Source organism: Henckelia pumila, chromosome 1 (genome assembly GCF_033568475.1).
Source record: "Henckelia pumila isolate YLH828 chromosome 1, ASM3356847v2, whole genome shotgun sequence".
NCBI lineage: Eukaryota > Viridiplantae > Streptophyta > Magnoliopsida > Lamiales > Gesneriaceae > Henckelia > Henckelia pumila.
In genome coordinates this window covers 107,133,878-107,151,240 of record NC_133120.1, presented here as the reverse complement: position 1 = coordinate 107,151,240, position 17,363 = coordinate 107,133,878, and the positions used below count along the sequence as shown (strand labels likewise).

The following is a 17,363-nucleotide window of genomic DNA, read 5'->3' as shown; positions in this document are numbered from 1 at the left end:
ATGCTATCTGGGTTGTCGTTGACCGTTTGACAAAATCAGCACATTTTATTCCTTACAACCGGGAGTATTCTTATGATCGCATGGCACGTTTATACATACAGGAGATAGTGCGATTACATGGGATTCCAGTGAGCATAGTCAGTGATAGAGACCCACGATTTACCTCACGTTTTTGGGGTAGTTTTCAGGAGGCATTGGGTACCACTCTGAGTTTGAGCACTGCATATCATCCGGAGACTGACGGACAGTCAGAACGGACGATTCGTATGCTGGAGGATATGCTACGTTCTTCTGTCATGGATTTTGGCTTATCTTGGCAGGATCAGTTACCTTTGATCGAATTTGCCTACAATAATAGTTATCATCGTAGTATCGATATGGCACCTTTCGAGGCATTGTACGATCGACTGTGTCGTACTCCGTTATTCTGGGATGAATTCGGGGAACGACAAGTCGAGGGTCCTGAATTGGTGCAGCAGATTGTAGACAAGATAGATTTGATCAAGCATAGGATCAAAGTTGCTCAAGATAGACAAGCCAGTTATGCAAATATTCGTCGCAGGCCACTTCAGTTTGAGCCTGGTGAATATGTGTTCCTTTGAGTATTACCTTTCAGGAAGGTGATGAGATTCGGCGTGAAAGGCAAGTTGTCTCCTCGTTTCATTGGACCTTTTCAGATACTGGAAAAGATCGGAGATGTTGCATATCGTTTGGCTTTACCGCCAAATCTTTTCAGTATACATAATGTTTTTCATGTGTCGTTACTTCGACAGTATATAGCTGATGAATCTCATGTGATTCAGTCTACTGATATTCAGCTAGAGCCAGATCTGTCTTTTGTTGAACGACCAATCTGTATCCTAGACAGGAAGGAGAAAGTTCTTCGGAACAAGACGATACCACTTGTGATGGTACAGTGGCAGCGCCGAGGCGTTGAAGAAGCAACTTGGGAAACTGAGAGTCATATGCAAGCGGACTATCCTGAGTTGTTTGCTTTGTACTTTTGATTTACCATGTAAGATGTAATTACAGTTGTTGTAATAAAACATGGTTTGATATTTCATATTGTTATCTTGATTTTATCTTTAGATGTTATTTCGCGGACGAAAAATCTAAAGGTGGGGAGAATGTAATAACTCATATTTTATTTTAAGATAATAATATGTTAACCATAATTAAGGGTTAGTAATTTCGGAGTGTTATTGGACTTCGGAAGAGAATTTGGGCTTTTGACTTTGGGCCGGATCGAAAGCTCCGATCCCAGCCACTTCGGAAGCTCAGCGGAAGCACCGAGATTGGAAGCTCCGATCCTGGAACGAAAGTTCCGATCTCCAGCTGCAAGCAATGCTCGATGACTCAGCCGCAAGTTTTGACAAGTGTTGAACGTAGAGCAGATCGGAAGCTCCGATCGCCCGATCGGAAGTTACGATCCGACGTGTCACACATGCATGGAATGAGCTGGATCAGAAGCTCCGATCCTGAAATCGGAAGTTTCGATCCTGGCCGGGAATTTTGCTTATAAATAGGGCTTCTCAGATTCATTTCTGAATTACGAATTCCGAGTTTCTTTCTTCAGTTATATAGTGTGAGATATACACTTGAAGGCCCTATCGGTTATAATAGAGGTTCTGGAATAACCAAGTTGTGGTTATAGTCATCCGGGACTAGCGACTCCAAAGGGCTAACTACGGACGAAGGTATGATCCGAGAATCTATTTAAGTTTTGGGAGTACTTATTAGCTTAGTTAAGACTTATAGAATTTATGTAGTGATACGGTGAACTTTTGAATATAGGCTTGGAACCTAGGATCTTACTATACTTGAATTAGCCTAGAGGTACGTACACATTGACTGAGATTGCCAGCGAGTATACATGTTTATATGTTGCATTTATTTGGCATTATTATATGGCATGATATATGATTTATCGCTTTCTATATTCATATGTCATGTGCATATACACGTTGAGCCTATACCTTGTTATACCTGACTATAGAGCCGCTCAGCTCTATACTCGATATTCTGTCACTGAGAGTACCGCGACGGCAGGGGCATTTATGTCTGTCTACTCTGGTGTACTAGACGAGTGTGGTTGCACCCAGAGGTTGATCCGTGCGGTGGCAGCACTCATGTGGCGCCGGTTCTGAGCATGATTTTCGGATGACCCGTTACCAGTCATCATGTTGCATGCATCATATATTTACGTGTACTCATGTCTATGTACTGGGCGTTAGCGCTCACGTCCTAGTTGTTATCTTGGACATCCTATTCCATGGGGCAGGTCGCAGGATGGACGGAGCTGGTAGTTCAAGGTAGGACTAGGGAGCAGGAGCCTTGAAGATTTTATTATACAGCAGGATTCGATATAGCTGTATAATGTTTACTGTTTAAGATTTTAATTTGGTTGTATCACTACAGATTTAAGCCTGGATTATGTTACTAAGCTGATATGTAAATTATTGTTTTGTTTCCGCATATTTTACTCTGTTAAGTTATTTTGATGTATTAAGTTTAATGCATACTATTAGTTGCCAGTTAGTAGGTGATACCATGCAGGGTCACTACAGTTCTTCTAAAAGTTCTTCTAGATGGTGTTCTTTCCCTGATTTGTGATGAGTCTGTTGCTAGGGATGTTCTTGTAGGTCCACTTCTTTTACCCGATCTATAGGATCTGGCCTTTTGTTTGGACCCAAATGTTCTTGGTTTCCAAGAACTTTTTATTCTTTTATTATAGAGATTATTTCTGAATTTTTTCCTTTTAAATCCCTGTGATCTGTTTCTAATGATCGTTGGAAGATCATTTTCTTTACAACATAAAGGTGTACGTTTATCTATACCCCTTATTTTTTTATAGTTCTTCTGTAATTCTGCCATGTGGCACCATTCTACCAATTTTCCTTTCAAAAAGGAGGCGCGTCTTGCCAATGCATCAAAATTACCTGGAACGTATTCTTTAATCAGCATTTCTCTCCAAGGACTTGGCATTTTTGCGAAAAATAGTTGAATAGCTACATTTTCCTCGACTCCCGAATTTCATCTGTATTTAGTGAATAACATAATGTATTCATCAACTAAACAGATATCATGTAATTCGAGGCTATACAGAGCTTGAGTATATCTTCTCTTTTTTTTTTCTGTATCTTGATTATTGAAATAGTCTATCCCTATGAATTGTGCTTTAAATAGGGAGGCCATTCTTCCTTCAATTTCGCTGAGGGATTCTCCTGCTAAGATTGATTCCTTAGTTTCTGGCATAGTCATCTCCCAAGCGATTTTGACAGATCCCATTAGACTCATTTCTAGAAGTTTAATGAATCCTTTTTTATTGAGATCTAATGTTCCTGCTGCTATTCTCATAGCTGATGTCCAATCATCTATGAGATCTTCTCTGTTTTTGAAGTCCAGAACATCAAGGTTTAACATAACCCCATAAGGATGTATCGGGTCTAAAACAGTTTTTCCATAAGGAGTCTGATGTAGTGGTATCTTACTCCTTCTTGATCTGGTTCTTGTTGGATGTGAATTTTCTCAAACATGAAACTCACTATGTGGTTCTTCTGTTTTAACCATATATCTTGGGGGATTCCCTATGGGTTGTTCACCCTCAGGAGAATTCATTTTTAGATCTACTACTTTGAGATTCGCAAAAGAATCCGCAAGATCTTGTAGATCTTCGAGATTTAATCTTTCTAAAGTAGTCATCAGATAGTGTTTTTTTCTGATATTGCTTTTATAAGATTAATCATTATTTCATCATCAGTTAAAGGTTTTTGAACTATTTTGGTTTTACCTTTCTGATGTAACAAAGGTTCGGTACCAAGCGAAAGTGGTAACCTTCCTCCTGTGTTTCCTTTTCTAGAACCAAAAGTTTGTTTTAGATTTGTGATTTTAGTTTGAAGATCCTTTAGAGTTACAAGAATTTCTTCTTGTTTCTTAAGGATTCATTCAATCTGCCGAGGTATTTCTGTAGTGACCCTGCATGGAATCACCTACTAACTGACAACTAATAGCATGCATTAAACTTAATACAGCAAAATACTTAACAGAGTAAAAACGTGCGGAAACTTAACCATAATTTACATATCAGCTTAGTAACATAATCCAGGCTTAAATCTGTAGTGATACAACCAAATCGAAGAACTTAAAAGTAAACATTATACAGCTAAAACAAATCCTGCTGTATAAATTCCCCTGAAAAGCTCCGGCTCCCTAGTCCTGCCTCGAACTACCGGCTCCGTCCATCCTGCGACCTGCCCCATGGAATAGGGTGTCCAAGATAACAACTAGGACGTGAGCGCTAACGCCCAGTACATAGACATGAGTAAACATATGTATATAATGCATGTAACATGATGACTGGTAAAGGGTCATCTGAAAAGTCATGCTCAGTACCCGCGCCACATGAGTGCTGCCACTGCACGGATCAACCTCTGGATGCAACCACACTCGTCTAGTACACCAGAGTAGACAGACATAAATGCCCCCGCCGTCGTGGTACTCTCAGTGACAGACTATCGAGTATAGAGCTGAGCGGCTCTATAGTCAGGTATAACAAGGTATAGGCTCAACGTGTATATGCACATGACATATGAATATAGAAAGCGGTAAATCATATATCATGCCATATAATAATGCCAAATAAATGCAACATATAAACATGTATACTCGCTGGCAATCTCAGTCAATGTGTACGTACCTCTAGGCTAGTTCAAGTATAGTAGGATCCTAGGTTCCAAGCCTATATTTAAAAGTTCACCGTATCACTACATAAATTTTATAAGCCTTAACTAAGCTAATAAGTACTCCCAAAACTTAAATAGATTTCCGGACCATACCTTCGTCCGTAGATAGCCCTTTGGAGTCGCTAGTCCCGGATGACTATAACCACTCCTTGGTTATTCCAGAACCTCTATTATAATCGATAGGGCCCTCAAGTGTATAACTCACACTATATAACTGAAGCAGGAACCTCGGGAATTCATATTTCAAATTATGACTCCGAAGAGCCCTATTTATAGCCAAAAATCCGTCGGAGTTCGTAGCCTCCGAACTGGGTTCGGACCCTCCGAACCTACATGTACGACACTTGTCAAAAATCGCGGATTAGTCATCTAGCATTGCTGTCTGGGGGAGTTCGGAACCTCCGAACTGGGTTCGGAGCCTCCGAAGTGCTGGGTTCGGATCCTCCGAACCCAGGTTCGGATGGTCCGAACTTGATCTTTGAGTTCGGATGGTCCGAACTCATTTCGGTGCCTCCGAACTGTCCGAGACCCCCAGGACCCTTCCTACCATTTTCGGACGTTCCGGAACTGATTTTCCACTTATTTTTACCAAATAAGGAATACTTAATCATGTTTTGCCACATTTAAAATTATATGCCATATCATAGCATGGAAAGTGGAACTTGGCTATCACCCTTATATGCAGCGATCCATCTGGTAATTTTGAAGTCTGATTAAGCCCTGGAATTGGTTAATTACCAACCCTTAATCATGTTTAACATATCATTATCTTAAAATGAAGTCCGGGTTACTACAATTTTATACAGCTGATTGCTGTAATATTGTACCGTCTTTTGAATTTCTCTAAGATCTCCGGAGAGTTTAGAGGAATCTGGGGTAATCTCTAAAAATTGAGAGTTAGAAATCATCTTTCTTTATCCCTTTAAAATTGAGAGCATTAATCACAACCTGTTGTAAGTAATCTATTGTGAATAGATTAACTTGTTTATAGGATTTCATATGAATAAAATTCTCTTGATTCAAACCTTCATTTGAAGTCATTTTTTGTAAAAATCTTCTCCTCAACAAAGAAAAGTATGAATTAACGAATAATATAAAGTCTGAATAATAAACCTAAAGCTTTGATACCATTTTTGCGGATAATTCAAGTACCATAATTGAGCACAAACATTGCATAAATGAAGTACATAAATGCATAAATTGAGTACAAAAATTAAACATTGGATTTGACCAAGTTTGGTGGTCCTAGGGAGTTTTAAGAAAGAATTTTTATTGTAGGAATTTATAAAAAAAGTTAGGTTTGGATTTAGAGATTTATTCACAATTGACTCATAATTGGTTAATACACTTTTAATTGTCATTACCCAAATGAAACAGGATTATTTCATTATTTGAAAATATATATATTATAGACAAAAAAAGGTAGTATTGTGCTGTGTTCCATTAGGCACCGCTAGGCCTCTTGTCACCTAAAACACTCGAAATATGAATTATTACACATAAAACCATTGAGGTCTACCTAATTTTGGGACATAAATTTGACCTAAATTAAATTATAAAGGATGTTTTTTTTAATTCAAATTTATATTCATCAATTTAATAATTTCACGCTATTAATCTGCCGACTAATATACTTCATTTTCTCTATAATAGAAACCATTTCTCGTTTTGAAGAAATTGATATAAATTGATCCTCTAAAAATGTAAACAAACTTTCTGAAAAAATAATCTCAAATTCTCGTAAAATCAATTGAATCGTAGAATTTAAATTTTTCAGTGCGTGAATTTTACATATACAAATGTGATGATGTTAAAATTTTACCTCGGGTTCGGTTTGGTAGAATGGATCCTCCAAATTTCCAGTGAAGCAGGTCGGGTTTGGTACACCAAGTTCTGCACAAGCAACAGCTAGGTCAAGGGGCGCCGAAAGTGTTTTCGGCGTGACCCCTCCGATGCCTAAGTCAGTGTCTTGAAGGCAGATGGTATGATTAATGCGAAAATTGAGAGATATGAGTGCGTGAAAGTAAAAGTGAGTAATGAATGAATGAATACCATAACAGTATCTGTATTTATAGGAAAAATAGAGTAAGTTACCTAATCGAATTATAACATGTCATGGAGTAGGACTCTTCACTCATTGGTCCACCCTTGAGTTTATCCCTATCTCATTCATATCTGTGCAATGGTCAAACTTATCTCCAATGTATTCAAGTTCCACTTGACCTATAAAACATACCAAGCCCTATTGGGCCCCAGCTCGAGTCAGCCCAGTAATAAGCAGCCCAGATCTTGACATGCCCTAACAGGTAGAAAACTGGGCTGGACCTGATATATAATAATAATCCCAAAATTAGGCCAACTCATAATGAATGGGTTCGGGTCAAAATAATTTCCCGGGGCATCAATAGTACCTCCCTAACTGGTCTAAAAGAAGAATGAAGTTAGACTAAGAATTCAGTTCGGATCCCGAACTACGCATGTGTCATTCGACCGGTTCAGAATTTAATTCATGCAATGTGTTTCTTTTGGACGGTCCAGATCAGGATCCGCGTGATGTGTTTTTAATGAACGGCTCAGATGTCCTCTGACGGTTCTTTTCCCGAAGCCAAAAAAAAAACATGGCTTGTCCCGTCCCAAGCCGTAGATCATGTTAAAAATCAACGGTCCAGATCGATTCACCACCTCTATATATACTAGGCGGTAAAAATTTTGTTTTTTCACTTTTCACTCTTGTACTGTTACGCTGCAAAAATTTCAAGAGCTCACTCGACCCAGACTACTGCGTCTGTCTTGTTTGTGTCACTCCCGAGCTACAACTCTTTCACCTGTAAGTCCTACCGTCCTTACACTAGGTTGATTAATATGTCCTCCCCAGACGAGACTTCTGTTCGGGAAATAGTAGCCTTTTTTGAAGCATCCAATTCTCCCTCTAACAACCCCGAGCCCTTCGATTCCAATAATCCAAGCTCAGAGCTGGATCTGTCGGAGACTCGTATAGAAAAATTAAAGCGACTGCACAAACTCAGGTCGGATGAGGCCCGATTATCTGCCAAAGGGAAACAATGGTATGAAGTCCTGGCATCCCATCTAAGTCCAGACCTAGGTCCCCTCATTAGGGAGAAATCGGGAATGCCCAATACCTATGATCTTATAATCCCGGGCCGTAAAGACCGGGCTCACAGACCCCCCCCCCCTAATTTCTTGAGCTTCAGCCTAGATCAAATCAAGATGGGTTTAAGGTTTCCAGTCCCGAACTGCGTTTCCTATTTATGTCAATACTTTTGTGTGTGCCCGAGTCAATTATCCCCGAACTCTTTTAGTTCAATTCTATCATTAGGTGTACTTTTTTGTTTCTTCCAAATTCCCTTAGACATAGGAAATTTCATTTACTTTTTTCAAATTAAAAAAACCGCCCCGGGCCGCTTCTATATTTCCATGCGACCCGAATACCCCTTTTTGAAGGGTAAGCCTAGCTCACACAAAGGCTGGACAAACAGATACTTTTTTGTCAACCCCAACCAGCCATGGGAATGCTGGTCTAACTGGGCTATGAACTTTACCAGTCCTGAACCCCCAGCCCTGCCTACTCAGAACTTTACCAATTTTATCAACACCATGTCCGCACAAACTTTTGATATTGAGAGCCTGATTGAGGAGGATCTGCTCTGTCATTATGGCTTCAGTGGAAAGGGAGTAGAGATCCAAGGGGATGTAGGTAGTACCCCTGTACCCGTGCTATCCTTATCTTAGACCGATTCCCCTTATGCCTTTGATTTACCGTATTTTTATTTTTTTTATTTTTTTTAGACGACAGGATCAAATCTGCCGCTATGCCTGCCAACTTCAGAGCTGCACTGAAGAACTTGAAGAGGAAGAAAATAGAGGACAGTGAGGCCAGCACTCATCCCGAACCTCCTCCCACTGAACAGTCAAAAAAGAAAGCTTCCAAAACCAAGGAAAAGCCCAGCACTAATCTTCCCAAACTTGAGCAGCCGTCCATTGTTTCCTCGTCCCGAGCCCGTGGGAATGAACCCATAATAGAGTTCGGGTCCCTCCCAGAGATGTCATTTTTCTCGAAGCCCGGCCCCCAAGGGTGCCTAGGCATAATGCAGAACTTGATTTCCCGTTCTGATTTAAAAATCCTTCAAGGAGTGCCTACCTTGGAAGCTGAACAGAACTTCGCTCTGGCATCCCTGCAGGTATATTGCATTTTTCGATCTTACCTTGTATACTGAGCTGTCATGTACCGAGCTGGTTTTTACCCTTTGTGTTTTCACAGGCTCTAGCTTGGGGAGGGGAGATCAGCAGCCGAGCTTTCAAAGACCGGGAGGAACACAACCTGAACCAGGAGGCCTTCGTTGCTCGGATTTCTGAGCTCACACGAAAAACCCGGGAAATAAAGGCTGATCATGAGGAAAAAGTGACCGAGATGAGGGTGGAGATTGAATCCACACAGGATGCTCTGGAGGCTGCTCATAAAAATACTGTCGAGCTGGAAGTGGATAAGATTGAGCTAAAGAACCAAGTACGGGCCCTGACTCGGGAACTTGAGGCTGCGAAGGAGGTCGGGAAAAGGGAGTTCTTGAATTCCGCCGATTTTGCTAATGCCGTATCTGAGAAGGCGGCTACCTTCTTTGATGAGGGTTTCAAGGGGTGCTTAGCCCAGTTCAGGGCTAATGGGTACTCAGAAGCCGAGCACCCTGCCATTTTCCTAGATTGTACCAAGGCTCTTGATGACATGCCTGATGAAGACTCGGAGGAGGCCGAGCAAGAGAAGCCAGAAGATCCCGACCAGAGCTCAAAGTCACAGGACGCCCCCGCCCCTTGATTATTTGTATAAATATTGTTTAAAAACATGATCTAAATGGTAGACCCTGCGAGGTCATTGATTTCGGTTGTTGCCCAGGTATGGCTGATACATTGTTTACTCTTTCACATATGAATGTTTTTGCCCAGTTCAGGTTTATTTAAGAATTCTCCTTTTCTAACATGGTTTTACTGTTATAAATGTGCATGAAAATCCAGCCACAAAATTTATCAAGTATAAATCCTTTAAGGGCCCAACCTACACATATACCCGGACTGGTTGAATTCCAGTTGAGTCAAACTTTACCGTGTAAATTACTGAAAGCCCGTACTAAATATACCCGAACTGGCTGGATGACAAAACCACAACCTTAAAAATTTTAAGGACTCATCCTATATGCACTCGGACTGGCTGAATCAAGTCATAATTAATCCAGTGTATCCCTAAAACCCGAGCTACATGTATCCGGACTGGATGAGTGAGAATTGAATTCCGACCTTTAAGGGTGCCTGCACTGGTTGAATGCAAATTAGTACCTTTTCTAAGCTCTTTAAGCTCTACTGTGACCCTCGAGATTGAATCATACTTGGATTTTTAATTACCCACCAAAATATGGGTGTTAGTATTGCTCATTACTAATTTTAAGTACCAGACCTGTCTGGGTTTTGAATTCCACTGGTGAGCCACTGAGGTGGACTTTGTGTGACAGGCCTGCCTGGGCTTTGAATTCTACTGATGTGGGCCACTGAGGTGGACTTTGTGTGCCAGACCTGCCTGGACTTTGAATTCCACTGATATGGGCCACTGAGGTGGACTTTGAGTGCCAGACCTGCCTGGACTTTGAATTCTACTGATGTGGGCCACTGAGGTGGACTTTGAGTGACAGACCTGTCTGGGCTTGGAATTCCACTGATATGGGCCACTGAGGTGGACTTTGAGTGCCAGACCTGCCTGGGCTTTGAATTCCACTGATGTGGGCCACTGATGTGGACTTTGAGTGCCAGACCTGCCTGGACTTTGAATTCCACTGATGTGGGCCACTGAGGTGGACTTTGAGTGCCAGACCTGCCTGGGCTTTGAATTCCACTGATGTGGGCCACTGAGGTGGACTTTGAGTGCCAGACCTGCCTGAACTTTGAATTCCACTGATGTGGGCCATTGAGGTGGACTTTGAGTGCCAGACCTGCCTGGACTTTGAATTCCACTGATGTGGGCCACTGAGGTGGACTTTGTGTGCCAGACCTGCCTGGACTTTGAATTCCACTGATGTGGGCCACTGAGGTGGACTTTGAGTGCCAAACCTGCCTGGGCTTTGAATTCCACTGATGTGGGCCACTGAGGTGGACTTTGAGTATCAGACCTGCCTGGACTTTGAATTCCACTGAGGTGGACTTTGTGTGCCAGACCTGCCTGGGCTTTGAATTCCACTGATGTGGGCCACTGAGGTGGACTTTGTATGGTAAGTTCCATAAAACAAAATTGACTTTTGCATTTAAATTGTTCCAAAAATTGACGCTAAACATGACTGACCATAAAGTAAATAAACCAGGACTGACTTCTGCAAAATATTGAGAAATAAATAACGCAAAAAGAATGACTAACTGGTTATCCAGCTTAGGGAGCTATAGCTTGATGAGGCCCGAGCTGAGCTACTAGGGATAGTATTTTTTTCAAGTGTTGAGCATTCCATGGCCATTTACCCCTCTTACCTTGGGCATCTTCCAAGTAATATGCAGCTATTCCAGCTTTTCCTATCACCTTGAATGGGCCTTCATACTTGGCCTCTAGCTTTCCTCTTTCCCCTGGATGTTGTATCTTTCGCATAACCAGATCTCCCTCCTGGAAAACCTTAGGGTATACTCTTTTGTTGTAGGCCTGAGTCATTCGTTTGCGATAGGCTGCGAGCCTAATTTCAGACCGGGACCTGTGCTCCTCAAGTAAATCTAAATTCATTGCTCGCAGTTCTTGATTGTTTGGGCCGTATGCCATGATCCTGGCACTCTCTTGTCCGATCTCTGCTGGGAGAACAGCTTCAGTCCCATACACCATGCTGAAAGGGGTTTCACCCGTACCGGATCGAGTTGTAGTTCGGTAAGACCACAATACTGAAGGGAGCTCGTCTGCCCACTTGCCCTTGGCTGCATCCAATCGTGTTTTAAGGGCTTGGACTATCGTTCTGTTGGTAACTTCGACTTTTCCATTCCCTTGCGGGTATGCTACAGAGGTGAAAACTTGTTCGATCTTCATTTCCTAGCACCATGCCCGAACTTTGGATCCACAGAACTGTCTCCCATTATCTGATGCCAACCTGCGAGGGATTCCGAAGCGGCACACTATATTTTTCCATATAAAATTGAGCACTTCATTTTCTGTAATTTTGGCTAAGGGCTCGGCTTCAACCCATTTGGAATAATAATCGACTGTGACCAACAAAAATTTTCTTTGTCCTGTGCTAACAGGGAATGGCCCCACAATATCCATTCCCCATTGATCAAAAGGACAAGCGGCCACCACCGCCTTCATGTATTCTACAGGTCTCCATTGTAGGTTAGCATGTCTCTGACAATTATAACAAGAATTAACCAGATCTGCTGAGTCTTTCCGCATGGTTGTCCAGAAGAATCCTGCCAAAAGTGCTTTTCGAGCTAGGGCCAGACTGCCCAGGTGACTGCCACAAGACCCTTCATGAATTTCTCGTAAGACATAATTGGCCTCATCAGGACCCAAACATTTTAACAAAGGCTGAGAGAAAGATCGTTTAAACAGAATTTGATCGATCACGACAAAGCGGAGAGCCCTTCTCTTAACTTCCTTTGCTTTCTTATTATCACTCGGTAATTCTTTCTTGATTAGATATTTGTGCATATCATATCGCCAGTCTCCTTCCGGTACCTAAGCTATAATTTCATCCAGAGTTTCTAGTTGCGAAACAAGTTCCCGACCTGCGACAATGGGATCAGATCGGTTACTCAGAGCACTGGCTAGCGGGCCAAGTGGTCTGCCTTCATATTTTCAGCCCGGGGGATGAGCTCTAAGTTCAACTCGGTGAACCCTTCTTTGGCTTTGTCTAACGCTTTGATATATCTCAACATCTTCTCATCTTTACATTCAAATCTCCCGTTGCTCTGTTGGATTGCTAATTGGGAATCGGAATACAGATTAGCTCGGGAGATGCCCAAGTTTCGTGCTGCTTTGAGCCCAAGCAATAATGCCTCATATTCCTCTTCATTGTTTGAGGCCTTGAAGTCTAACCTGATTGAAATATTAGTTTCTTTTCCCCAAGGTGAGATTATCACAATTCCAGCTCCGCTCCCGGACTGACATGATGACCCATCTACGAAAATCTTCCATAATTCTTCTTGTTCTAGTTGTACTGTCTCCGCTAAGAAATCAGCTAGGGCTTGAGCTTTTATGGCTGTCCGGGGCTCGAATTTGATGTCATACTCACTCAACTCTGTAATCCATCCGATAAGTCTCCCTGATGCATCTGGATTAGCTGCAATTTTTCCCAGAACGCTGTTGGTGAGCACCGTGATGGGGTGTGACAAAAAATAAGGACGCAATTTTCTCGCAGTGATAACTAAAGCTAAGGCTAGTTTTTCCTGCGTTAAATAGTTGAGTTCAGCTCCCTTCAAGGCATGACTCACAAAGTACACAGGTTGATGATTTATTCCGTCCTTCCTGACTAGGACTGAACTGGCTGCTCGGTTGGTCACCGCCAGATATAAGAACAATTCTTCCCCTTGGATAGGTTTATTCAGCACGGGCAACTGCTTTAAGTAAGCTTTCAAGTCCTGGAAAGCATTCTCACTTTCATCATTCCATTCAAAAATTTTCGTTTTTCGTAGTGCCTTAAAGAAAGGGAGGCTTTTATCTGCTGATCTGCTTATAAACCGGGCCAGTGCTGTAATTCTTCCTGTTAATCTTTGTACTTCCTGTATATTCTTGGGGGAGCTCATAGTAATGATGACTTGGACCTTTTTGGGATTAGCTTCGATTCCCCTTCTTGTAACCATATAACCCAGAAACTTTCCAGCTCGGACTCCGAAGGTACACTTGCTGGGGTTTAGCTTAAGCCGATAGTGCTTTAAAGTCTGAAAAGTTTGAGTTAAGTCGGTAATGAACTGGTCCACAGTTCGGGTCTTGACCAGGATATCATCTACATAGACCTCGATATTTTTTCCAATTTGCTGCTCGAATACTCTATCCATCAACCTTTGGTATGTAGCCCCGGCGTTTTTGAGTCCAAACGGCATGACCACATAGGAATAGGTTCCTGCTGATGTGACAAAACTGACCTTGTCTTTGTCCTCTTTTGCCAAGGGAATTTGGTGATATCCTTGGTAAGCATCCAAAAAGCTAAGAAATTCATGCCCTGCAGTGGAATCGACAAGCTGGTCTATTCTAGGCAGGGGGTAGCAATCTTTAGGGCATGCTTTATTCAAATCTCGAAAATCTACACACATACGCCATTTTCCCGTAGATTTCGGGACTAAGACTATGTTAGACAACCAGGTCGGGAAGTGGATTTCTTCAATATGCCCAGCCCTGAGTAGCTCGTCCACCTGCTCCTTTATTACTGCATCTTTTTCAGGACCGAAGTGCCTTTTCTTTTGAATAATAGGGCGACAACCCTTCATTACATTGAGCTTGTGCTCTGCTACTTCCCGATGGACCCCTACCAGGTCTGAAATTGACCACGCGAAGACGTCTTTATTTTTTTGCAAGCATTCCAGTAGTAGTTGCTTCAACTCTGCTTCAAGGGTACGGGCAATTTTTACCATCCCCGAAGGAGGGGAGATCATTATTTCTTCAATTTCTTCTTCAGCAGTGACAGATGTGTCTTCTATCAAGTTGAATTTTTCCATGCCAGCAAATCCTGGTCTGTCAACATTATCAGTCCTGGCTACTTTTTGCTCTATTCTGACTTCCTCCACGTAACACTTTCGTGCAATAACTTGATCACCTTGCACCTCACCGACCTCATTACCCACTGGGAACTTAATTTTCTGATGCAGAGCTGATGCGACGGCCATGAAAGTGGTCATGGCAGGTCTACCCAGTATGGCGTTATAGGCAGACGGAGCGTCTACTATAATAAAGCTCACAATCCTGGTCTTGCGACCGTTGCCTTTCCCAAGAGTTAGGGGTAGATGTACTAACCCAACAGGCCGGATTGCATGACCCGTGAAACCAAAGAGTGATGTGACGACGGGCTCTATTTTGTACTGTCCCAGGTCCATTTGATTGATAGCTTCTTGGAATAGAACATTGACAGAACTGCCTGAATCCACAAATATCCGAGCCACATCGTAATTCGCGACCATGGCCCTTATTACCAGTGCATCATATGGTTGTTAGCAACCCCTTTTAAATCTTCCGGCCCAAAAGAGAGGGTCGGGCCAGTGTTGATAGTTTGATTGTCAATCTCCATATTTATTAATTTTCGGCTGCTAGTTTTCCTAGCTCGATTGGAATCTCCATCAGTAGGGCCTCCTGAAATCATATTGATAATTCCCCGAGCAGGCAGAGCCGGTCTTTGATGAGCTCGGTCATCCCTGGGCTGGTCCTGATTTGGGCGATTGAAATCCTCATGAGGAGGAGTAGTCTTGGCTCTCTGTCTCGATCTTCCTCGTTGTTTCCTGTTCGGATGGTACCCCTCTTGTCGGATCAATATATTTTTTATTTCAGAATGTTGTTGTATTATCCTCTCAATCTCCTGATCTAATTGTCGGCAGTCGTATGTAGTATGCCCATACTCATTATGAAAATGACAATATTTATCTGATTGCCTGTTTCGGGGTCCATTTTCCGTCCACGGAGGCCTTTGTGTGAGTTTTCGATCGTCACAAATTTGTAGGGCTCGGACTTTACTCATGCGTAAAGGAGTGAAAGAGGTGAATTCTCTCAACAACGCAGGTCGGAATGGCTGTCCCATCCCTGAATTATTGTTTGGAACCCTATTGTTCTTTGGACTTTTCGGCCGTTCCCTCTTCACAGCTGCCCGCGAAGCCTGTATCTCTTCCATGCTGACATATTTTTCAGCTCGGGCAAGTAATTCTTCATATGTTTCTGGCGGCCTCTTTATTAGAGATTTAAGAAAATCTTTTGTATTCAACCCTTGCATGAAGGCACTGATGAGCAGGTCTGGAGTAGCCATGGGTACCTCGAGAGCCAAGGCACTAAACCTGCGGATGTATGCTCTCAAATTTTCATGTTCTCGTTGCTTGATTGCAAAGAGGCTGAAAGTAATGGTAGGATGCTTTTTGCTGCTAGCAAAATGATGCAAAAAGGATTTGCTGAAATCCTTGAATTCCTTGATTTCCCCAGGACGTAGCATATTGAACCATTGCTGGGCTGGTCCTATGAGAGTAGTAAGGAAAGACCGGCACTTAATCTGATCAGAATATTTATGCAACAGAGCTGAATTCTCAAAACGTGCCAAATGGTCTTCAGGATCCCCTTTGCCATCATACTCCCCAATATGAGGCAATTTGAACTGATTGGGGAGGTCGGCGTCCAATATCTCCTGAGTAAAAGGAATGTTTCTTGTTGTGGTAGCTAGGTACCCGGACTATTTTTTCCTTAACTGCTCCATCTCCTCCTTTAACTTTCTGATTTCATCGAGGTGGGCATTATGATCAATGTGCAGTGGATTGGCCCCTGCTCTTTCTGCAAAAGCCCTCTGAATAGCCTGAGCTACTAGTACCTCTAAATTTGGGTGATCTCCATTCTGATCAGCCATCGAAACTCTTTTTTTTCAATTTCTCACAGACGGTGCCAATTGATGATGTCAAAATTTTACCTCGGGTTCGGTCTGGTAGAATGAATCCTCCAAATTTCCAGTGAAGCAGGTCGGGTCGGGTACACCAAGTTCTGCACAAGCAACAGCTAGGTCAAGGGGCGCCGAAAGTATTTTTGGCGTGACCCCTCCGATGCCTAAGTCAGTGTCTTGAAGGCAGATGGTATGATTAATGCAAAAATTGAGAGATATGAGTGCGTGAAAGTAAAAGTAAGTAATGAATGAATGAATACCATAACAGTACCTGTATTTATAGGAAAAATAGAGTAAGTTACCTAGTCGAATTATAACATGTCATGGAGTAGGACTCTTCACTCATTGGTCCACCCTTGAGTTTATCCATATCTCATTCATATCTGTACAATGGTCAAGCTTATCTCCAATGTATTCAAGTTTCACTTGACCTATAAAACATACCAAGCCCTATTGGGCCCCAGCTCGAGTCAGCCCAGTAATAAGCAGCCCAGGTCTTGACATGCCCTAACTGGTAGAAAATTGGGCTGGACCTGATATATAATAATAATCCCAAAATTAGGCCAACCCATAATGAACGGGTTCGGGTCAAAATAATTTTCCGGGGCATCAAAATGTATATATAGTGGCAACTCTCAATCGACAATATATGCTTTTAAAAACTAATATTTCAAAATAGGAAAGGAATTATGGTTCGATAAGGTAATAATAATATTTAATAATTCCGATAAGGTAATAATAATATTTAAATGAATGATATATTAAATTTGGTATGTCGTTAGAACTTAGAAGCGATAGTTAATTAAATAATTAAGTCAATTAAAAATAATAAATAAATAATAATAATACTCAAAATTATTTGATATCGTAGAGATTATTTATTTAATGGTTAAGCTTCCTGTGAGACGGTCCGATTCGATCCATATATAGAATGAAAAATAATAATTTTGACATAAAATATAATAGTTTTTTATTAATCGAATCAAGTAAGAGAACTATCTCATAAAATTAATTCGTGCAACAATTTGAGAAGAGTTTT

The 17,363-nt window shown here is 41.8% G+C and overlaps 1 protein-coding gene across 1 annotated transcript; it reads right to left on the bottom strand.

Moving 5' to 3' along the window:
* Positions 1 to 14,884: 14,884 nt before the first annotated feature.
* LOC140871786 (uncharacterized) lies at positions 14,885 to 16,294 on the bottom strand. Its single transcript, XM_073274487.1, has 2 exons — positions 16,259 to 16,294; positions 14,885 to 16,078 (listed from the first exon to the last, which is right to left on the bottom strand). The coding sequence occupies exons 1-2, from the start codon at positions 16,292 to 16,294 to the stop codon at positions 14,885 to 14,887; spliced, it is 1,230 nt and encodes a 409-aa protein (XP_073130588.1).
* Between the last annotated feature and the right edge of the window lie 1,069 nt (positions 16,295 to 17,363).